Source organism: Sinocyclocheilus grahami, unplaced genomic scaffold (genome assembly GCF_001515645.1).
Source record: "Sinocyclocheilus grahami isolate Dianchi unplaced genomic scaffold, SAMN03320097.WGS_v1.1 scaffold42.1, whole genome shotgun sequence".
NCBI lineage: Eukaryota > Metazoa > Chordata > Actinopteri > Cypriniformes > Cyprinidae > Sinocyclocheilus > Sinocyclocheilus grahami.
Window position 1 is genome coordinate 159,622 of NW_015505221.1, and position 23,445 is coordinate 183,066.

The 23,445-nt window shown below is 40.8% G+C and overlaps 1 protein-coding gene and 1 long non-coding RNA gene across 3 annotated transcripts in view; one reads left to right on the forward strand and one right to left on the reverse strand.

Annotated features, from left to right (window-relative positions):
- Positions 1–4,152: 4,152 nt before the first annotated feature.
- LOC107582216 (kin of IRRE-like protein 3) overlaps positions 4,153–23,445 on the reverse strand; it is a 46,405-nt gene continuing 27,112 nt past the window's right edge. Inside the window, exons 2-15 of one of the 2 annotated variants that reach the window (XM_016267964.1) lie at positions 19,890–20,042; positions 17,727–17,876; positions 15,841–15,998; positions 14,067–14,217; positions 13,475–13,580; positions 13,088–13,236; positions 12,354–12,481; positions 10,696–10,822; positions 10,264–10,364; positions 8,752–8,950; positions 6,833–6,940; positions 6,517–6,626; positions 5,996–6,085; positions 4,153–5,724 (exon numbers count right to left, since the gene is read on the reverse strand). In XM_016267964.1, the coding sequence (XP_016123450.1) occupies positions 5,227–5,724; positions 5,996–6,085; positions 6,517–6,626; positions 6,833–6,940; positions 8,752–8,950; positions 10,264–10,364; positions 10,696–10,822; positions 12,354–12,481; positions 13,088–13,236; positions 13,475–13,580; positions 14,067–14,217; positions 15,841–15,998; positions 17,727–17,876; positions 19,890–20,042 (2,228 nt within the window). In that variant the 3' untranslated portion in view covers positions 4,153–5,226. Of the gene's footprint in view, positions 5,725–5,995; positions 6,086–6,516; positions 6,627–6,832; positions 6,941–8,751; positions 8,951–10,263; positions 10,365–10,695; positions 10,826–12,353; positions 12,482–13,087; positions 13,237–13,474; positions 13,581–14,066; positions 14,218–15,840; positions 15,999–17,726; positions 17,877–18,668; positions 18,820–19,889; positions 20,043–23,445 lie in introns of those variants that run through there. The other variant, XM_016267963.1, reaches the window with a different exon arrangement.
- Positions 6,054–8,796, forward strand: LOC107582217 (uncharacterized). The gene is made up of 3 exons (XR_001608929.1): positions 6,054–6,132; positions 6,839–6,999; positions 8,726–8,796. It is a non-coding gene; the product is annotated as an uncharacterized lncRNA (long non-coding RNA).

A 23,445-nucleotide genomic window follows, 5' to 3' on the forward strand; every position in this document is an offset into this window, starting at 1 on the left:
TACATGCAGACATCACTATAATGAGAATATATATAACTTCATAAATGGCACTTGGATATCAAACTGTCCTATAATGAGAGTGCCAACACTTATGACCTGGTGGTAGTCATGTTGTTATCTTTGAATTATATTCGGTTTAAAAGGTATTTTTCTTATGCTCAAAGCGTGCCTTCGTTCCAAAGACGGGACCCTGCCTCTTCTCAGAAACAATGACTCTTTGGCTTTGGAGGTAGCATCAATCCCTACATTTTTAATTTTTTTTCCTTTTAAGCAAAGGTCAAAAGCTTCTTTGCAATCTAGAAATTTCTGTAAGCATCTCACTCAGGCTGACCTTCTTTCCTCACATCTTTGTGATATCAGAACCTCAGTGCCAAAGCTCTGAAATGGAGGATTAGGTAAAACTAGGATATTTCAGTCATCCATTTGCCAATACAACCAAGGCCAACATAGGTCACACACTTCTGCTGCATGTTAAAGTTCCAGCCAATCAATGTCAAAGCAGGATGGTCTCTCCTTTAAAGAGGCCCGAATGTATCAAGGAATCTATACTGCTGCTTCCTTATAGACTTGCCAAGTTTCTTTCCCATGGAAAGTCCACTTGCTTAGTAAGATTTTCAGGCTTTGTGGTGTAGTGACTTAATTTCCCAGGAGGTACAAGAGACGTTCGCTGTATTTTGAGAGATGTCAAGCAATAGATGCTGTATTTATGTACTACAGAAGTTTCATATAGCATCATGATGTGCAATTTGACCTATTGAGGGCTTGTTAGGATTTCATTTTTAAATTGTGTAAATTTCAAACAACTTTAAATTGTTTTTAAAGCTGCAATGCTTATCTGTGGCCTTAAGTTTCTGGGTGACTAAAAGCTTTTCGCTTTGTTCATGTAACTGGTAACTTGTTGGTCTTTTCTGTTTTGTTGTGTTTTATATTTTATCATTATGCAAATGTTTTAATGTATGCAACTTTTCCTGGAGTTGTTACCAATTAATTTTCAGGGGAAGTTGCTAAAGGAAGGTCGATTTGTTGCTGAAAGTTGCTAAATGACGTAATCACGTCGCAAAATTGTCACTACATCAAATCTCCGTGCCAAATATACAAAATACAACAAAATATATTTGTATATGTTAATTTAGATTTGTTCGTAAAATAATATAAATGCATAATATAATGGTAAAATATAAATATTTTTATATACAACATTTAATTATTTTACACTTGCACATGTTTGAACGATTACAAGTTTTTTATTAGCTAGTAAACTAGTAAAACTACACATTCTGAACAATTATAGTTTGATCAACAATCACAGGTACAACAAGGTGTATCATAAATGAACAATTATTAGATTATTATCAAATTGAACAATTGCAAATAGCAATAACTTAATTCATGTGATGTGTGTACTGCTAGGCATCTTTGGTTTCCTCTTTTTGGGAAATTTAGATGGAAAATGTGTGCCTTTTTATTGTTTGAATCACTTAGCAAAAGTTGCTAAAAGTAGCCAAATAAAATAAAAAAATAGCTAAATTTGTTGCTAGGTGCTTTTGGAAGAAAAAGTAGCAAGGGTAGTCTGAAAAGTTGCTAAATTTTGCAACAAAATTGCTAAGTTGGCAACACTGCTCACACGGCACATGGTATGACTCATCAAATATAACTATAACATGTAAACAACAATAAAATGGTAATTGTGCATTAACAGCTGTCAACAATATCAGTACGCAAACGCGCACTCTGAACTAATTTACACAGTGCATTTCTTATTTTAGTCGTGCATGCGGACCACTTATGTGCATCCCTGAATATAGGGACTTTTTCAGTAAGTACTACTAACCTAACTCGTTAAAAAATTTTATTCTTGCAAACCAAGTGATTAGTTCTTTCTGTTATTATATCACCACGGAAGATAAAAACTTGCCATTTTTGTTCACAAGATACTCACTGAGTGTCGCTGTCTTCTCACTGTCTTAAAGGGGTCGTATGATGTTGCTAAAAAGAACATTATTTTATGTATTTGGTGTAATGAAATGTGTTTATGCGGTTTAAGGTTAAAAAAATGCATTATTTTCCACATACTGTACATTATTGTTTCTCCTCTGTGCCCCGCCTTTCTGAAACGCGTCGATTTTTACAAAGCTCATTGGTCTGAAGAGCAAGGTGTGTTGTGATTGGCCGAATACCACAAGCGTGTGAAGGAAATGTTATGCCCCTGCCATATTGTGATGATGCCCTGTCAGGCCGGAGCGATGATTCAAAAACATGAAAACCCATTATAAACGAGGCATTCGTTGCATCCATTGGGGACATAATTATAGATTATAATGACTTATACTGTCTTTTTACGTGTTGCGTTGCATCGCGCCGCGTAAACATAAAACCATGTCTGCATTTGTGATCGGAGAAATTACAAACAACAAGCCCTACGCTACACTGCCCAAAAAACTCGCTTTAAATATAAAAAAGTGAGCAGAGGCGGCGGGCTTGAGAACGGCGCGGCCGGCGGATTCGACGAAGGAGGCTTGCGGCAACCACATGTGACGACCTCGGATTGGACTCCGCTTCGGCGAAAGGCGATCCACAGCGCAAAGTTGTTGTATTTCCTCAGCAACCAGCACGGATCAGCTCCAGGCATGACGAAGCAGATATTGTCCTCTTTTGGAAGGCCAAACAAAGTAGTTCCGCTTTCACAACGAAACACACAGTGCCTTCACGACATGGCGGCGGCAACAACAATACTACAGCGAGAATAAAAGTTACGCCTTCTTTCTTTGCGTGAACATTTGGGTGGCGTTATGCAAATCTTCCCAGATAGTGAGGTAGACATGTGGGGGCGTGTTAGAACGAGCCGTTTTAGGTAGGTGTGGCTGACTCTTAAATAAAGAATAAAAAGAATATCTGTTTGGATTTGAGACTTTAGTCTTTGCAACTTTACAGATCTTCTTTATGCACCAGGAGCTTGTAACACTCCAAAGAGAAAGGAAAAATTTTAATTGCATCATATGACCCCTTTAAAGATAACAGAGTTTGCATTGTATGTTACCAGGTTTGCACATTATATTCATTCTTGTTTGGTTATTTTCGGCAGTGTTCATTGTATGCAAGGGATGATGACAGCTGATGGAAACATGACCCTCAATTTACCAGAGTAGCCGTCAGTTCATTTGTTTAATGCTGAGTACATGTTTATGTCTTCAACACTCCCTGCGGTGAAGCTCGGCGTGACATGATGAAATCTGAGAGTTTGGGTGACACGACAAGATAATGTTGTCACAAGACACCCGCTCCGTCAGCGCAATATTTGGTTGCGTTGAGGGAGACGGCCTGTGGCTGCTATGTTTGATACGCAGACAGCGGGAGGCTTGGGAATCTCATCCGTCTTTATTAAAAACCCTGCTGTCGCTGCGGGAATAAGAGAATCAACATAGGCATCACTGCTAATTTATGTATTCATCAACTCGGCAGCCCCGGTATTGTTTGTCCTCATTTCCTCATGACATTTGAGGAGACCCAGCGATGTGTGTCAAATTCACTTCAGTCAGAGCAGATATTATTTGAAATGGTTTTATTTAAATATAAATATGTGTACAAAGTTACAAGCAACAATAGCTCATTTTTAGCAAATAAAATTAATTGAACATTATTAAAAAAGAAACGGAAGGAAAAAGTCAATTAGTTGTGTAACACCTTTCACCTCTTCAAAACTGATAAGTAACATGGGGTAAAAACCGTTGTGAGCCAAATAAAGTCAACTCAAAGATATAGATATATGCATTTTATAATATAAAGGTATTTTACAATAGAGCAGCTTACACTCTGTACATTAAGGCTTATATAAAATATAAAAATAAAGACAAGCAATGTTCATTTTGACTTTTTTTATCTTTCCAAATGGAGCCGACCATTCAGGCTCAAAGGAAAATGGCAGTATGGAAACTTCCAAATGTAGGTATCCAAGATCGAATTGACGTAGGGTGCAGTAAGCCGTTTCTCACACAAGGAACAAACAGATGAGAAGAAATGCTGAATACGTTCACATACACACATCATCTGCATGCAACAGACAGGAATGAATTTCCCAGCAATTTGTACAGTCATTGAAGTGGCTCTAAGTGGATATGGACGGTACTGCATTTCACTTGCTATATCTTTTTTTTTTTTTTTTCTTCTTCTGTGTAAACATGTTGGTGCTACCTGACAGTGTCAGCCATGTCAGCATGACATAACAGTCACCTTGGCACACTCTGTATTTAATAACATACAGTGGTCACATAAGGAACATTTCAAGATTATTACTGCACGCTGCAAGGCTGTGCTGTAATTTAGGTTTGCCGTATGGCTTGACTTAAGAAACTGTGGTCCCGAAATGGGCTCTACTCTGAACTCTGCAACAAGTCCTTGAGAGTATAGTTTAAAAAGACCGCACCTCTAAATTTGCTTCTTTGGGGATTGGCCAATCTTGTTTCTATCAAACAGACAGAAATATATTTTATGGATTTTTATATATATATATATTTTTTTTTTTTTACCAAAGCATTCGTTTCCTGCACTGGTCCATTGAGGGTTTACATAAATACTCTCTTGCAACCCCAACAGCAGTGCAGACTGCACATAGAGCTTCTGAAGAAATATGCGCTCTGCGTTCTTCTGCTCCCCTGCTTTGTGGATTTAATTTTGAGCCACTTTGTGTAGGCAAGACCTGTTGTCATTGATACACAAATGTGCTTACAATTCCATCATCATGCCAACAAACACTTTATTTTTTTTATTATTTTTTTTTAAGTTCATGTCATTTTGATTGTTTCAGCATAGTGTCATAAGCATGTCCCCATTTGCAAGGGTTAGTTCATGAGGACACTTCCCTTCTCCACAGCACTGCGTTCCTTCTCCAAGATCTAGAAGGATCAGTGCTGGAACCTTTTTTAATAAAAATACAGTGCCATAGAGAAGGATTGATGGACGGTGTTTATTTCCCTTAAAAGTTCAACGTTTGGACAAAGAAAATTAGTAGCTTGATGGTGACTTCCAAGCTTGAGTGGCACGTTGTAGTTCTTTCGAAAGAAGTTTCCCATTGATCCAACATTCACTTCAATACAGCAATAAAGCTTTTCCACCTCTTGAATCTCAGTTTAAAGTTTGCTTTTAAATCCCTCCTGAACTCATTCAGAAGAAAGTCCTTGTTGATCATGACATTGATCATGCCAGACCCTCAGTGGGTCTTCGAGGGAGCCATCACACATGAGTCTGCATGCGTTGCTGAGAGGGCCGTCCATAGTCAGACTGCTGCGACGACACCTGCGAGGATGCGTATGAGAATCGAGAGGAGCTGGACACCTTGCTGGCCTGGTCTAAATGCTCATACCCATCAACCTTCTCACAGGATGTGGGTTTGACGTAGCTTGTGAAGGCGCGGCCATAGGTGGCGGGCAGGTAGGCAGAGCCCACATAGACTGGCTCCTGAGGGTAGATGGTGGGAGTTTGCTGTTGTTGCTGTGGTTGTTGTGACTGCTGTTGCTCATAGGTGGTGCGTGTGGCAGGGGTTGTGGCATAACGCTGGGAGAAGTCATAAATCCGAGGCTGAGTGGAGTGCTGGCCGTATAAGGGGCTCGGCGAGGGAAGCTGAGAGGGAGTGTAGACTGGGCAAGCATTAGGGACATATTCGGAGAAGCCAGTTCTTGTAATGTGGCGGTCCTCGTGAGCCCGCACATTGTAGTAGCCATTGGTGGGGTCCTAGGAAGAACAAAAGAAAACATTGTCAGATAAATAACAAAATCTTGTACAGAATGAAATACATACCAATTATTTTAGTAAGGTGCTAGCTACAAGTTAGAAATTGACCAAGAATTGTAGGCTTTCTTGAACATGATCCAAGCTTGTGGTGTAATACAAATATTATCTCCGCAAGATTGTGTTAAGTACAATAGTTTCCTCAAACCTTTGAAAACAACCTTTTGCTTTTATCAGATTAACCATCCAAGTCATGCTTTGTGAAATGTAATACCTTGATATCTGATCGCTCATCATCCTCCTCTTCCAGCAGGTCGCTGTGCTCTGTGCGAGATGTTCCTGGAGACTCACTGCTGTTGGGAGCCTGAGAAGAGTACAGAGATTTGGGTTACAAACTGCTTGGTGTCTATGGTATGTTAAATGTCATGCAATCATAATTAATATTGTCCCTAACTCCTGGTCTTCTTGTGATATATGTGTTTTTTTTTACCGTCTTTAAGCAAAATATAATAAATTACTTTACTTTTTGGCTAATGTCACTAAGTCCTACATATTTTTGGTCCTGATGGATAAAAGGAAGTATAGGTTTAACATTTTTTCTTATTGAGTATCCCATTTCACTCAGAAATCAGGGAATATATTTTAAAATTAAAATGAGTTGTATTGCTGTTGATGTTTTCATGTTTTTCCTGCAGCATAGCAGGAAAAAAAAATATGGGGGAAAAATGGTATAAAAGATATTTCTATCTATTAGGCCATTCTAAGTATTTCTTTTTTGTTTTGAGAGTGACTTACCATAGGCTCCTTCACATCCTCTTCATCGTCGTTTCCTCTTGCTGCGTTGTGGTCGCTGTGCACGATTTGTACGCGGATGTCGCTCTTAGACAGGCGTGTGCCCTTTTTGCCTGGGTAAGGAAATAGCGCAGTGTATAGAGATTAATGAGGTGAACGGTGGGAAGATTTCCAGAGAGGTGAAAAGGTCAACACTGCTCCAGGCAAAGAGGTGGCCCCATAATTAACCTCTGTCTAGTTAGTTCGTTTGATTTCTACTGTATCATGTTTTTGAGGAGAGAATAAGAACTCTCAGATAACATCTGACCTTTGACCTCACCTTTAGCAGTGTGGCGGCAGCAGATGGAAACCAGGGTAATGACACAAACGATGAAGACACAGCCTCCGCCCACCGATGCGCCAATGATGATTAGCAAGGGGAGGGCCTCTGCAAGGGAAACAGGGAATGTGACTGAGCTGAATTACATCTACATTTTCAGTTGCAGGGTATGCAGATGATCCAAATTCAGGCTTTAATTTCATTACAAGTGGATTTTATGTTTCTATTATAACGTCCATAATGCTTCATTTGTCCTTTTACACTTTGTGACCTGCTATAAACTTATTTAAAGATAATTCTAAAAAACAAGAATGTATGAAGAAAGTAGTCTATTTTTTATTTATTTTTTGGCACATTTGCAAAGAACATTTGTAGATTAAATTTAGTACAACAAATGCTACCATATAATTTCAATTAACATTTACAAGTGAACTGGGTAATTGTGTAATTTTCATAAAAATGTCACAATATATTTTAATGACCCTAAATAGGGTTAATTTTCCTTGTGCAAAATATATTTTTTTTTTCTTTAAAGTTTGGGGCTAAATTATGACCCAGACATGTTCTTGACATTTTCTTTGTGAGATTCTTTAATTTTCATATTATCAAAAGGTATTTTGGATCTCCAGCTGATTGAAGAAAAGCTCTCTGCTTGTCAAACGCGTTCTACAAAGAAGCTTTTTTTCCAAGCCACGTCCAAACTCAAATGCAACATATAGAAATTCATCTAGTGTGATCCACAGTGGCATCACAGGAACAGGCTATTGTCTCTAATCTCTGGTGGAAGAGGGGTAACCAGGCCTGACATGCAGTGAGGCAGCCGACAGTAATCTAATTAGAGATTCCAGGAGATAGCACTGTCTGCCTCTCCAGAGACTTGGCTCTGCTGCCTTGATGCAAATTGCTGGCGAAGACCTTATTTTTGGTGTCTCCCAGTACAAAGGCTCAAGTCATCTACCACGCTCTTAGTCTTATTTAAGCAAATTTAAGCCAGTGCACTGTGCATACAAAATGAAACGGTCAGTGAAGCGTTACATACCCATGCCGTACATTAGGTCTTGATTTAATTCATTCAGGCTCAAAATCTATATATTTGTTATGGAACGAATGTATTCATTAAGTGAAACATCTCCTGATTAAATTATATTGATTTGGTGGTGTATAATTAAGATAAGCACAGGATTGCAGGGTGTTTTGAGACTTGATTCCTGCATAGAACTGACTCAAACTGGATTACAGCTGGTCATGTCTAATCTTAGATAAATGGCACCAACTCTAAGGTGGACAAACCCTACAACTTACTGTCAGTGTTTTCAAATCAACCTTTCTTCAATAATTAAAGGGATGGTGCCAAAAGAGCTTGGCTCATCCACAAATCTAAAACTCGTGCCACGTTTCTCACTTTACTTTCAGTTGCTTGATTCTCATCCCTCCAATTTTTGACTCTCCAGACCCAACATTTCCCCAAACACTCACTGATCTACACTACCAGTCAAAAGTATGGACACACTTGAATGAAATTGTTTCTCAGTCTTGAGAAGCTTTTGATCTAAAGGTTTAAGGTTAACTTTTTTTTTTTTATTGATGAGTGGTGGGAGGGGGACAAGTGCGAAGCATACATGTAAACTCAATACTGATTTTAATTAAATACTGTTTAAAAGCATCTCAAGTCAGAGATGTAATCTAGGGCTATCTACTTCAAAGAACCTAAAATGTAAAATAATTTTTTTATTTAACATGTTTGATCACTACTTAATATTCATACTTCATTTTATGTCATTTCATAACTTAATGACTACCACCATTATAGAAGCTGGAACAATAAGGAATTAGGTGTGTCCAAACATTCGACCAGTACTATATTGCTTTTGAATAAAAGGATGTTTTACACAGGATAATCTGGCATGAGGACCCCATACCTTGCTCTTCAAGAGTGACCAGTGTCGTGCCTGTACCGAAGCGGTTCCAAGCAGTGCAGTTGTATCGAAGCTGGAAATCTTGTGCCAGAGTCTCTGAGAGGATTAGCGAGGAGAGGACCCCTCGGTCACTGTGTACTGTCTGCACGGAAAAACGACCAGAAGAGCCAGATGACAAGATCATGTCCCCAAATGTCCATACCTGAGGAGGAAGAGATGGCAAGGTGTAAGGTGCAGCAACAGTCTTTATACTTACATTTTATTTAAGCTTAAAATGACAATTACATTTTTGTTGATTTTGTCATGAAAAGGCAAGAGGGATTCTTGATGTCAAACGGAAAGTTTGGAATTGCAAAGACAACATGTATATTTATTCATAACATGCACCATTGCATTGTTCACAATGTGACCAGGAACATGTATGAAGTAAATGGGGTCGATTTTGATTCCAGGTTGACTTAAAATCTCATTGAATATTCAAGCCTAGTCCAGCCAACACAACAGAACAACTAAAGTGGCATTTTTAATATAGCAGAATTTAGGACATGCGTGTAAACATTTATCACTCTAGAAGTAAACGTTCAGTGTCATAAACTCTGTCAGAGATTGGAATTTTTCTTGTGCTCTTTTATGCTGTCATTTCGAGCTGGTTTACCAACAGTATTGTGTCTCGGCTTGTGAAAAAGAGCTTAGTGAAAAAACATGCGGAGAAGACAACCAGCTCCTGTCTAGCAGCAGATCAGTCTGAGATCTCAAAGCTACTCAGGGAGAGAGAACAAGCCATGGTTTCTTTCCTTCACCTTTCTGGCAAAGAGGTGAAACAGCATGTCTGAGAATTCCTCCCTTGACTGGCCTCAGGTAAAGAAATAACAGCCATTAACACCCCGAATCCCCACCTGTCACTGTTTCCAGGATCAGGAGGGTTTTTTTTCTTTGTCTCTGATTCCTTCTTTGCATCACTGCTTTCAGTTACCCTTGCTTAACTTCCATCTGTCTCGGTCCATCTCTATGCTTTACCCTTCTTCTTGATGTCTCTCCAACTTAGACCCTAATTATCCACTGAAAGGCCTTCCCACGTACGATGGGGTCGATGGGAGGTCAGTGGTGCTATGCGCTAATTGCTCGCCGTTGGAAAGGAGCCTATGGGGCCTGAGGTCTTCTCTGCAGACCCTGGCATTAGTGCAGTTCGCCTCTGCACACTTGAGGGTGGAAAAGGTGAGATACAGGATCAGCCCTCTCATCGCGCACTCTCTAATAGGGGAATTGGACTGTGCATGTGTGTATTTGTGTGGGTGTCAGATATGGAAAGAGAGAGTCAGGAGCAAGGAAAGAGGAGACTCGCATGAGATCTTGTTGGAGGGAGAGGGGAAGGGAGCTTCAGCATGTGATGTGCACACACCGAAGGCACCTGCTCAAGGGAAAGCCTCACAAGCAAGCTTGTCAGGAATAAGGCTACACTAAGCGTCAGAAACCTAGCAACCACATACATAGAGAAATAGGAGAATGTATACTTACAATCTTGTCAGGGGGAGGGCTGCTGCCCACTAGACACTCCATCTTGCCCTTGGAATGCTTGACGGCCTGTTGCGTGGCCTCAGCCGTGATGATGGGAGGGCCTGAAGTGTTTGTGTGAAAGAGAGAAATGAAGAGAAATTGACTGAATAAGGGTGCTAATGAAAGCAAAGAAAACACAGAGCTGATGTTCCTTGTGTACTCAAGACCAAGTGCATGGGTCATGCACATAGAAGCTCATCAATTAGGGAAGCAATTCACTGATCAGATAATTCACTTAACAGAAAAAAAATACAGCTGTTTGTTCCAAACCCTAGTAAGCTGACCAAAAACTGTGAACTCGTGTGGCTTTGCAACAGAATTTATCACGAACAAAATTGGGAAAGAACGAGGGGAGAATAAAACAAATGAGATAAAAAGACATCATTTAGTTACCATTGACAGTTAGAGTTACATCTCTCTCTGCCACACCAATCCGAGGCACGATGGCTTTGCAGGTGTATGTCCCAGAATCCTCTTGTGTAACTGCCTTCAGCTGAAGCGTGTTACTATTGCTGAGCACCTGCTAAATATAATGAAGAAGAATAATCTGGTCAGATCTGCTGCTATACCAAGACATTTCTCCACAGAAGTGACCACAGATATAGGCATCAGGTAAGAGTTTGCCACAAACCACATGCCAATAATTTATTCCAACAGATTAGCACACACCAAATATAAGTATATACTTTATATCAAATGTCTGTATGACATTGCCTGTCTATAGACGTGTTTGTAATATTGATGGTTTTCACTTCCTGTTAAAGTTGTATCTTTCTAGCCAGTTCTGGAATGAAAATCATTACAACATATCAATATTTCCACAGGATTAAGATGGGAAGATTGTGTAGAGAGGCAGTGAGTTTTTGTTCCAGACAGATCAAGCCGTGGCCCTCAGAGATGGCTATTACCATTAGCACCAGTCATCCATTTCATTGCTCGTGGCTCACACAAGAGAAAGACCAATGTCACCAATACCAAGGGGAAAGCATTGACTCCGCCTGTAATTTTGTCTGCAGCAATCTTAATTACTGTCTAAAGCGCTCCAGCCTGGGTCCTCTGAGTCAACCCACTGCTCTAATTAAACCTATGACAATGGCAGTGTGGAATGTTCCAGAGTGTGAGCAGATACTTGTGCTCCTTCGCCTCTAGTGCACTGGTACACACACCACGGTCACTTGTTAGAAGCCATTGATCATTAGAGCACCCTCTTCCCCTTCTCCTACTTCCCCTTCTTGACGCCACCAAACTGTGATTAATCCGTTTAGCACTCGCCTCGCACTTTTTATTCGCCAGCACTCATCGAATTAGCCAATTAATCCATATCTTGTGGCGATGAAGTAAACACTCTACTTGTGGATCAGATCGGCCCATACTCAGGAAGGGTAGGGTGGGATGTAATCATGGCAAAATGAACTGATTATCTCATCAGAACCTTCTGGCTTTTCAGCCTTAGCCTCCCACTCCCTCTCTCTATTTTTCCTTCCTCTCTCGCTTTTTGTTTGCTTTCTCAGGCTCTTTATGGAATCTGATTAAGCAGCAGCAGAGAAACACTTACAGCAGAATAGGCTGATGCATTTCACACATCTACTGGAGCTAAACTTTCATTTTAGGCTAGCGATCACTTTATCCATTTACCAAACTCCTGTAAATGCGCCGTAAACAGAAAAGTCATCCATTAACCATCCAGCTCTGAGCAGAAAATCATTTTGTCTTTCCTGTACAGACGGGTTAAATTGGGATTTTGGAGATGGGTGATTCTGGTGCCAGAGATGAGATATGACATGGACTTGTTTAATGTAATGAACCTTTTTTAAGTGAATAAACTTAATGGAGATGGAATGTGTGTATTGGATCAAATAAAAACTGGACTGGGGTAACAAAATATTGTCAAAAAAACACAAGTTGTTCTGAATCACTCCAACCTAATCCTTTTATACCCTAATAAAAAAAGTAATATACATCTAGAACTCATAGAATGAATTCAAATAGGATTGCTGTGACAGTTGTAGATGGTGTGCCATTTTTAGAAAAAAGAGAAGAGGTCACCATACCACACTGGAGCCTTGTTTAGTCCAGGCCAGAGTGAGGGGAGGGTTGCCTGTCCATGAGCAAGTGAAAGCAGCATCCATCCCTATGTCCACTGTCTGGGGTTTCGGTTCTGTCATCAACCTGGGACCAACTAAAAATAAAAGACATGAATTCCCATTGTGTTTTAGTACATTTCAATGGAGTATGTTTTTGCAAGCACAAAACAAAAATGAAGCCCATTACAATGTTCTCATCCCCTATTAAGAATACAAGTAGGAAATGACGGTAATTCTAAGGAATGAATGTGAGAGGTACGTATGGCTCTATATTTTTGAAGGAAAAGATGTGACCGTGTATTGTTTACTTCTTACTTGTATATGAAAATTTTTCATGCAGTGCCACGTTTACATTATTTAAGAGACTGATTATACCTAAACACCGCTGTTAGACTACTGAATGAAAATGTATCTTATTTAACAGACACTCCACATCTAAATCTGAATGGAGACCAAAATACATGGCCACAACTAAAAAATGGTGAGTTACAAACTGATGTCATTTATCAAGCACTTTCTATTCAATGTTACTTATAGTACAACAAACATCTCTAAAGGATATCCTCTTGATTTTAAGGACTTTTTTAATTTCCTTCCTTGAAATTTAGGATAAAGGAGAGACATACAGATTGAACATCTCCAATTTTGCTTTAACCAATTTTATATGTTATTACGGAGGTGGATGACAGAAAAGTACTTACATTGTACATCCACCAAGGTGCTGACATTAGTACTTCCTACTGAGTTGGACACCTCACAGGACACTGGGTCTGTGAAGTAAGAGTGGTCTACGGTCACCTCCAGGCTGTCACCATTGGCCTCCGAGATAGGAACCCCACCCTTGGACCATCTGTTTGCAACATGAACATGAAAATGCATTCATTTATTTGATTCACTGGTACATTCTTTGTGATGTTTCACCCTTTACAATAACAACTATTATTAAAACCAAACACTGAAGCAACTGTGCACAAAGCATTTGATCTGTAATTTATATCCAATTTGGGATTTACTCTCAAATCTAAATCTGATGGAGTGGATAATCTGGGATTATGCATTGGGTCTGTTGTGATATTAGATGTGCTTACCTGTAACCTGTGATCTCAGGGTTGGCAGAGGCAGAGCAAATGAACAACACTTTTGCTCCCTCCATCACCGTCTGAGGCTGAACAGAGAGAGTCACAGACGGAGGATCTGGAAGGAAACATGCAGTATTAGATTCACTGCAGCAATAGAGGCTTTACAAATCCTTCTCAATGACTTCACTGCCAAGCTCCAGGTGTGTAAACGTAAGTCCAAATCCTTTTTGAAAATCCATTCCCCTGTCCAATTACACGTCTTTTTTACCATAAAAACCTTGTATATAAATAGACAATTGTACAGTGCCATGCAAATATATTTAAACCAAATCTCACATTTACTGAATTACTAATCTTACACTGAAAAAACGCTCTCTGTGGTATTTTTAATGTGACAAAATGAATGTTTTTTTTTCTTCTAATGAGCCATACTTTTTATTTTAGGAAATCAAATTTTTAATACATTAAAATACAAAGCACTTGTCATTTTCAAGTATTTGGAATACAGAAAAAAAAAGAAATTGGCCTTTACCTGCATAAATGAAATAAGCACCGCAAAATCTGCATCACGGAGAAAAATAAATACATAAAAACTACTCACGCTGAACACTGATGGTAACCGAAGTTTGGTGACCTGCAGGGGCGGCTGGGTTTAGGACCCTGCAGGTGTAGGTACGTCCAGAATCGCTGTCCTCAGGCACCATGGGTAGCATGCTAACCGCTGTTTCTCTCTTTCCATCCGCCATCAAAGTCTGAAAAGACAGTGATACGGTGTGAAACTAGTTAAAAAACTGAGACCGTATCAGTGCTGGTAGAACAAATTGCTGTAGTTCTCTGAAAATAGAATGCCTCAATGAAATGTTCTGAAAATAATGTCAAAGGTGGCTCTTAACAAAACTATCCATAATTGTTACATGTGACACCCTTTGGATTCAAATAAGACGAGACATTTGACAGACAGAATGGCTAGTGAAATGTTATTTCGCCCTAATGGTCTGTGTACTTCAGATACAAGACACACAGCTATTTCTCTCATCTTGTTATCACTGTTAAAATCACACAGACATGATAATCCTAATCTAATTGTCCTATATTTTCTGATGCAAGTCCTAATTTAATAAGGAATTCCCATATGCCCATAATCCCATTTGAGCTCAACTCTGTGCCAGCACCATAGGCTGGGCATTGCAGAGAATTAAAGCCGCCATCAGTTTAGTGAGGCAGGTGAGCATCTGTGTTTTGAGATGCTGCCGGGACCATTCTGCCATTAGCACCTTTTCCCGAAGATCTGTCTATCAGCTCTTCCAGCTGCATGTCATCCTCGAAATCTATTTATTGTGCGTGAGAAATCAATACGCCTATGTGGGGAGAGGTGAATTGCTGCCCGCTGAATCTACAAGACAGCCTTAATGGAGGATCAGGCACAGTTTTAGGTTTGAGACGATTGGAGGGGGGAAAGGCACACAGTGCTGTACTGGGGCAGGAGCATTATGGAAGTTCCCTGGAGAGCCTGGGGGTGAATCAATGGCAGGTCACACGCCTAGCCTCTGACACGGTGAAAGCATTTTTATGCTAGATCGAGTGTTGATGCTGCCTGTCATCAGTCTTCCACTCACTGTCCTTTTCTTATTGCTCATCTGCTCTCTCCCACCAACTTGCCCCCCCTCTCTGTCTACCTTTTTCACATTCCTTCACTTTGTTCTTTGTGTCTTCTTGAGGCTTTCCATCTATTTTTTTTTCTCCATCTCAAATCAAAATGGCTTTGAGTTTTCCACCTCGCTCTTAAACAATCTTCTCCTGTGTCTATTTTTCCCTCATCTGCTTTCCGGGTTCCATCTGTCTTTCTTTCTCTTTCACTTTCCTCGATTCACTGCTGGCTCTTGCTCCCTTAAACGTGTCGTTTAGCGTGGTCAGAGAGCATGACAAATGTGACACTTTCGCAGTTGCAGCCGGTTCACGCTCCACTGCACTTCCCATTGTGTTTCAGCATTGTTGTAGCTGATTTCCCCTCTCCCTTTCTCTCTCTCTTTTTCCTCTCTCACTCCCTCTCTCCCCCCTTTGCTCTTTCTCTCTCAGCGGAAACTGTATCAAATGCTTATGCCTGTCTGAGCTTTGACATGCTCCAGTTATGCTCGAGTATTAGAGCAACAGCCAGAGTGAAAGAAAATAGAGGCACATAAGGAGGCAGCTTGCGGTAGGTTGATGAGGATGAGATGTACAGAGATTGAATTCAAGAGAGTTTTCGCAACTTTGAGTGTGCACTGTGATGGAACTAATGTGAAGGACAGGTAAGGGGCAAGACAGAGATCCTAAGTTGTAATCGGCCATAGTGACTCTCATGCCTGCCATAAAGCCTGATGTGTCTACATTCTTACCTTTGTGTAGATGGCATCGTGCATTATCTCTCCATCTCGGTACCAGGTAATCTCTGCGGCAGGTTTGGCCCCAGATGCCCGGCATGTCAGGTTATGAGGAGTATGAGCTTTCAGGCGGACCACTGGTCCTCCCTCCACTACGGGATCTGAAGGTGGCACTGAAAAAATAAATTGTTTTTTTTTTTTACTAAAAAAAACAAGTGTCCTAATGACCAATAGACTTGAGTATTGTGACAACTTATATGAGAGTATATTTGCCTAGTCCTGGCATAAATTACATGTAACTCATACATAAAGCCATACCCTAACCCCTTCCTGACTGCAGTGTGGAATCATTTAATTCAGCCAGTTTTACCTATACCAAACAAGCTGGTAAATGGACAGAGAGATTGTCTCACTCTAAAAAAGAGGTTACGATAGTACTTATGCCCTTTTCACATGGCTGAGATTTGCCATTATGAGTCTATTTACAGGCACGCCGCCGCAGGCCCGTTTCATCTGAATTACTGATTTGTCCATTTGTTTGCATGCCTGTGTGCAAGCCTTGGGCAAATAGTGTCTACCACTTTTGATGAAGGTGTCCATCTCGCAGTACGCATAGAAACGTGCAAAAAAAAAACTGTGGTACACTCTCTTCCATCTGTCCTGTTCCTTTTCTCCGAACCAATTTCTGTTTTTGTATCAGAATTGTCAGAGGTCTTTTCTCTGGTATTGCCCAGGCGCTAATGGAATCCGTGTGCGAGGTGATTCTAATTTCCATGTGGATTCCCTCGACTGCACTCCTGCCGTTGACTTCTTTGACTCTGTTGGATTGCTTTGGTCTCATCCGGCTGCATTGATTTCCCCACATGCCCCTACGTGCACGTACACACATGAATGCTCACATATACGTGCGCGCACACATCTCATTCCCTTCACACAGGAGCTGGCATATTCGTGATGCTCTAGTCTGGGAATTCGAACAGTGCGCCAGACATCGGCAGTGTGTACAGAGGCTATTGTTGTAGCCCTACTTTTCTTTGAGTCTGTGTGGCTGTGCCAATTTTGTTCAATTAGAAGCAGAATTTTTTTTATTGTGCAGTAACAAACTTGGCCTTTCTCGCTCTCATAGATCGCTCTCTAAATCTTTAACGTCTCATATTTTTAGCCCTTGATATGCTTACTCCGCAGGGGAAATCTATGTTTTTCAGCTGATATAAAGCACGGCTGTGTCCAAGTTGGGCCACCAGGTGTCAGCAATGTAGCACTGAGCTGAAATCCCTACCGATCATTCCCCCCTCCTCGGTTCCCCTACCCCCACCCCCTGTCGCTAAATGGCGGAGAATATGTAGATCAATCACTTTGCGTTAATGTAAAAGCAGCCTTGCGGTTGATGAATTCCGTGAGTCACTGTAGAATGTGCTAACTGTGCAGACTTTGACTTTTAACCATTCACGCAAGTCATTTGTGACTGCTGCAATCACATTTCCTTGGCCCTTCACCGTGTTAAGTGTCAGTAGGCTATAGAGAGGGAGAGGGAAAGAAACAGTGAGGTGGGGGTTGGATATTTTCCTCAGTGTTTCTGTCGACTCGGTTTTGCTCGGTTTGAAAAAATGAGTTCTGTTGGGGCGTGATTTAAAATTGCGAATAAATAATGACGACTTGACTTATGATTGCATGGGGGTGGGATCTCCGAAGTGTTTTATGTGGAGCAGAGAAATTTGCAGTGTTACACATTTGAGGCACTAGTTTAAATACTGTTAATGGAATTGGGGACTATGAGGAATGCTCTATTCCCTCCACTTTTAATCAGTTGCAGGAGAGTTATATCGCAGTGGTTTCTTCTCGCTTTCAATCGCACTCACTCACTTATATCACTCACACACACACACACACATAGTTCTTACCCAGCACCGTCAGTTTGGCTCTGTGTGATCGCAACCCAGCCTGTGTGGCTTGACACTCGTAGACTGCATCATCGCCTAGCTCAGCTGAATCGATCACCAAGCTGTGCTCTCCTGATAGCAGGTCTCCCATCAGTGAGTAACGTACCCAACCTGATCCACACAAAATTCACTGTTAAGAGATATACACATACATATTGCCATCACAGATAGGGCTAGTTTTGAGACCCTATTCTATGCACATTAAAATCTTTGTGTCACTTGGTCAGCGGCAACATGTGAGGTGCCTTGCTCATGCAGCCAGCCAAAAGAGACTATCTTAACTGTCCAGGTTGTTGCCTTCAAAGCTGCTGGGGAAATCATTTTAAATGTCAATGCGTGACATGAGCGGTGATTGATTCTCCACCTCAACCTGGCCAGACGGCTGAGATGATTAGACAAATGAAATGCTAGTTTGCATTAGCTGCGGTGTTTGTTTGTTTGCCTTCCCTTTTCTTCACTCAATAGAGCCGAAGAAGTGAAGCAGTGACATTACTCAAACACACATCCGCTGCAGAGAAGGGATGCTGCCCTTTACCTGCCAATCTATGATTGGTTTTATCTCCCAGCTGTTAATTGGAAAGAAAAAGATGAAGATAAGAGAAGACTAAGCCTTGGTAAATGGACTTCAATAAGCATTGTGTATCTCCTGGGGGAACAGCATCATTTCTGCCTTGCTACTTGCTCTAAATTGGGTTGACATATAGGAAAGTGGGTTTCTAGCTAATTACAAACCAGCGCACCATTTAGAAGCACCTTGAAAATGAATTACGTTGACTTCATTTTTTCCCCTTTCTACTTAATTTTTGAAAATGACTCAATGTTAAAAAGCACTGTTGAATGTAATGACTTGACAATTTTCTCAGATACTTTTCCTTGTTTGTTTGGCTTTTGTACAATTCTTACCTGGTAGGTCTCGTTCACCGCCTAGTGCCAAGCCATCTTTGGTCCACTGCACCATACCCCGGTATCCCACAATCGCACAGGGTAAGGTTACTGATTGGCCAGCAACCACTACTTGGTCCTGGGGCTGCTGAGAAAAGTAGGCTGCTTGAGACACTGTAGGGGGAAAACACACACACACACACAAAAAAAAACATTAATACTTTGGTTGTTGTTTGATATTGTGATGCAAATGTGTAATAAGCACCGTGGATCTATCTAGTGGATCACAGACTGTGCACATACAGACCACACACGCACACACATAGGTCTGTATGTGCATGGTCTGTGTGGACACCACCGATGAAATTTACATCAAACACTGTAAAACTGAAGCATCCTTAAGTTCTTAAGACTTCATAACATTGTTCAAATGCAGTGATGGGCTTCAGTCTACCATGTCCTGCTTTCAAGAAATTGGTTAAAAAAGGCATGCCCATTGCATTTATTCTGTTTGTGTTTGTGTTTATTCCACCTTTCTTTGTATCAGTCTGGCTGTCTGAAATGGACCAGTACCTAGTTGGATCACCATGGTAAACTGCAGCAAGACTCTTCCTCCTAATGCTGAAGCCTATCTGTGATTTTGCTCTAACCAGTCCAGCTTTCGGGTCAGTGATTTTGTACAGGGAGTGAGATGGGAAAGCACAGAACACATTAGTGTGATAGTATATTAGTGCTGAATCAGCAAGAGCCATTCCAGCTCACATTCACCATCTCTCTGCAGCTGGTAATACTCTTCCAGATACACACCGAAGAAGTGAAGCAGTGACATTACTCAAACACACATCCGCTGCAGAGAAGGGATGCTGCCCTTTACCTGCCAATCTATGATTGGTTTTATCTCCCAGCTGTTAATTGGAAAGAAAAAGATGAAGATAAGAGAAGACTAAGCCTTGGTAAATGGACTTCAATAAGCATTGTGTATCTCCTGGGGGAACAGCATCATTTCTGCCTTGCTACTTGCTCTAAATTGGGTTGACATATAGGAAAGTGGGTTTCTAGCTAATTACAAACCAGCGCACCATTTAGAAGCACCTTGAAAATGAATTACGTTGACTTCATTTTTTCCCCTTTCTACTTAATTTTTGAAAATGACTCAATGTTAAAAAGCACTGTTGAATGTAATGACTTGACAATTTTCTCAGATACTTTTCCTTGTTTGTTTGGCTTTTGTACAATTCTTACCTGGTAGGTCTCGTTCACCGCCTAGTGCCAAGCCATCTTTGGTCCACTGCACCATACCCCGGTATCCCACAATCGCACAGGGTAAGGTTACTGATTGGCCAGCAACCACTACTTGGTCCTGGGGCTGCTGAGAAAAGTAGGCTGCTTGAGACACTGTAGGGGGAAAACACACACACACACACAAAAAAAAACATTAATACTTTGGTTGTTGTTTGATATTGTGATGCAAATGTGTAATAAGCACCGTGGATCTATCTAGTGGATCACAGACTGTGCACATACAGACCACACACGCACACACATAGGTCTGTATGTGCATGGTCTGTGTGGACACCACCGATGAAATTTACATCAAACACTGTAAAACTGAAGCATCCTTAAGTTCTTAAGACTTCATAACATTGTTCAAATGCAGTGATGGGCTTCAGTCTACCATGTCCTGCTTTCAAGAAATTGGTTAAAAAAGGCATGCCCATTGCATTTATTCTGTTTGTGTTTGTGTTTATTCCACCTTTCTTTGTATCAGTCTGGCTGTCTGAAATGGACCAGTACCTAGTTGGATCACCATGGTAAACTGCAGCAAGACTCTTCCTCCTAATGCTGAAGCCTATCTGTGATTTTGCTCTAACCAGTCCAGCTTTCAGGTCAGTGATTTTGTACAGGGAGTGAGATGGGAAAGCACAGAACACATTAGTGCGATAGTATATTAGTGCTGAATCAGCAAGAGCCATTCCAGCTCACATTCACCATCTCTCTGCAGCTGGTAATACTCTTCCAGATACACAATGAAACACAATTTTCCTTGCAATACCCATGCACTGGGCTCTAGGAACATATTACCCTTTTACAATGATCTAAAATCACTTTTGCCTACCCAACACACTCTTAAGTGAACTTTCACAACTGGCCACATGTTGTGCTAGGATTTTTTTTTTGTTTGTTTTTTAGCCAAGAACTGCAAGTGTTATTTTGCTAACTGATAGATTCAGAAAAGGCTTGTTGCATCATCTTCTGGTTGGCAGGAAAAAAAGCACAGTCCATAACACGTTTTACAACAGTTTGGTTTTCTGCACTTGGCAAGGGGTCTAGGCGTCAGCTGGTCATGACTTATTTAACTCTTTCCTATGCCCATATGGCAACCTGCATAGAATGACATGGAAAGCAATGTCCCGTTGAGCCAGAGAATCTGTTACCACTTCCCAGGGTGGGGGAAGAGGTATTTTTCAGTGAAATTACATGTTAAACAATCAAAGGAGCTTTCAGCGTCCCATGAGAGCCATCCGTTGCGGGCTGATAAAGGCACCTGCTGCCTTACTGCCTTCCCTCTATTTTGGCTTTGCTGCCATCTTTCTTTCTCCTTTTTAAACACTTTCTGCTCTTTCTTTTCTGTGTTATTTGCATAGAGGCTCTCTGTTTTACTGGAAAATCGCAATAAATGCACCCAGATTAAACAACAAACAGCCTTCTCTCTCACTATCCCAATCACTTTTATGCACACACATTGCCTTCTTACACACATTTCTGTGTTTCTCAAATTGCAAGAGCCTTATGATTGGATCTGGTGCATCATGAGCCCTCTTGAAAGTAGAAAGATGGCAACCATCCAAAAGTAACTAATCCATTCACATGAGATTTCAGAGAAAGTGAGGGGGAAAAGAAAGGTTTTAGAAGGGGAGGACTGTTACTGGTTCTTCAAAAAGAAATGGACCGTCCCCCCATTTTTTTTCTGCCTTTCCTCCTCTTTCTTTGCCCTTTTATTTCTATGTGGTTAAATAGGAGAATAGGGTGCCAGTGGTGGATAAGGAGGGATCTATTCAGCTGGTGCTAAACCCCTCTGAAACTTCTCTCTTTGGGCCAGGGGTGTTTAAACAGACAGGGTAGGGGCCCCTGGAGCAGCAAGACGGTGAAAGGAGGGCAACATACGGTGCCCAGAAACACACTATTGTCCTCTTGTCCCTTGGTTTTAATAGGCCTCTTCATTTCCAATCAATCCTGCTAAATGCAAGTTTAATAGCTTTTCAATAGCGGCTTCCCCCCCCTGAGGGAGCCTAGGATTTTCTTTCTCTTCCATCCTCTCTCACTCTCTGTTGTTCTCACTCTCTCTCTCTCCGTCATTCTCACTGCATTTCTTTGAGCTGAAAAAGGGCTTCCGAGCTTGGCTGACAGAGTTTGGTCGAGACTCAATTATCCACTCCATCAAGGGGTGCAGCAAAGACCATCCACCCCCCTAACCTCCTACACAACCCCACAACGGTGTTCTCTCTCATAAACATAAGCTCTTTCCCTCTGAGGCAAAGGCCAATGAAGATTTCAGGTCTTTTCAGACTTGCTCTTTTCTCACACTTATGCTGACAGTCCTCTTTTCTTCTATAGAGGAAGACACTGCAATAAAATGGAAGTACCAACTTTCTAATGGGCAGGCAACCTGGTATGTTAAAACACAACTGACAAATAGCCATTTTAAAATGTAAATGAAAATAGGAGCAAAACACAAATCATGACTAATTTTGACACCTACTATTTACTATCACCCTCAGATCACCCTGCATGAGAAGGATACCAATGCTCAGAAATAGTTGTCTCTCTTCCAAAGAGTTACCTAGTTTACTTTTTTCCCTACTTCATTATTCAAATGTTACTTTAGTATTAAACATTTTTCTTTGTTTCTTTGTATTATTTTCATGCTATCATATGTATTGTCTGTTATTGTGAAAAAAGAAAAAAGTAGACAAATTCAAAATGATCAGAATCAAAGTAGCAATTACCTGTTTATTTTTGGAAAGACTTATCGAAGCCCTCCATGACTATGTTTTTCCTTTTCAAAAAAGGACATAAGATCAAAAATAGCTAAATATGACTCTTCTGTCAAAAACAAAACTCTTTTTAACAATATTATTAGCGGCGGTATTTCTACGTCAAACCTTTAACTGTATGTTTATATAGAATCATTCTTTTTTTTGTATAGTCCTGCCATCCCTGGAGCTGCACTTTTATGAGATATTGAGTCTCTTTATATATACTGTAATTGGGTTGTGCTTGTGGGATTCTCCATTTTTGCATCAGGTACTGGATGAACATCGATTGCAATTAAAGAATCTTGCCCCAGCATCTAAATGTTTACGAGCTGTGATAATTCATCAGGATGAGCCGATATTTAAGGGCTTTTGTACATTCAATAGTTCCTCTTTAGACCCCTCACTGAGTTGTGCCTCTGTGCATGTCTTTAATCACTCTCTCTCACACACACACACACAAGACATTCACAGTTTGCATTCGGGCCCATTTATAAGTTATGCACCCGTATCAATGCACGCACCAGGCCGTATGAGCAAAACCAAAAGCATCTTTATTAACCTTGCAATGCATGTAGACATTCACAAACACAAGTCCACATATACAGCGAAACGAGTTCACACCACGGGAGTGATTCAACTCTCTCCAAATCTTGCTCCAAGAGAAGCTCAACAAAATATAACGTCTGGTTAATGAGTCATTTCAAATTGGAATAATTCCTCCTTGCTGAATTAGCCAATTCTTTAACGGCATGTTAGCTGCT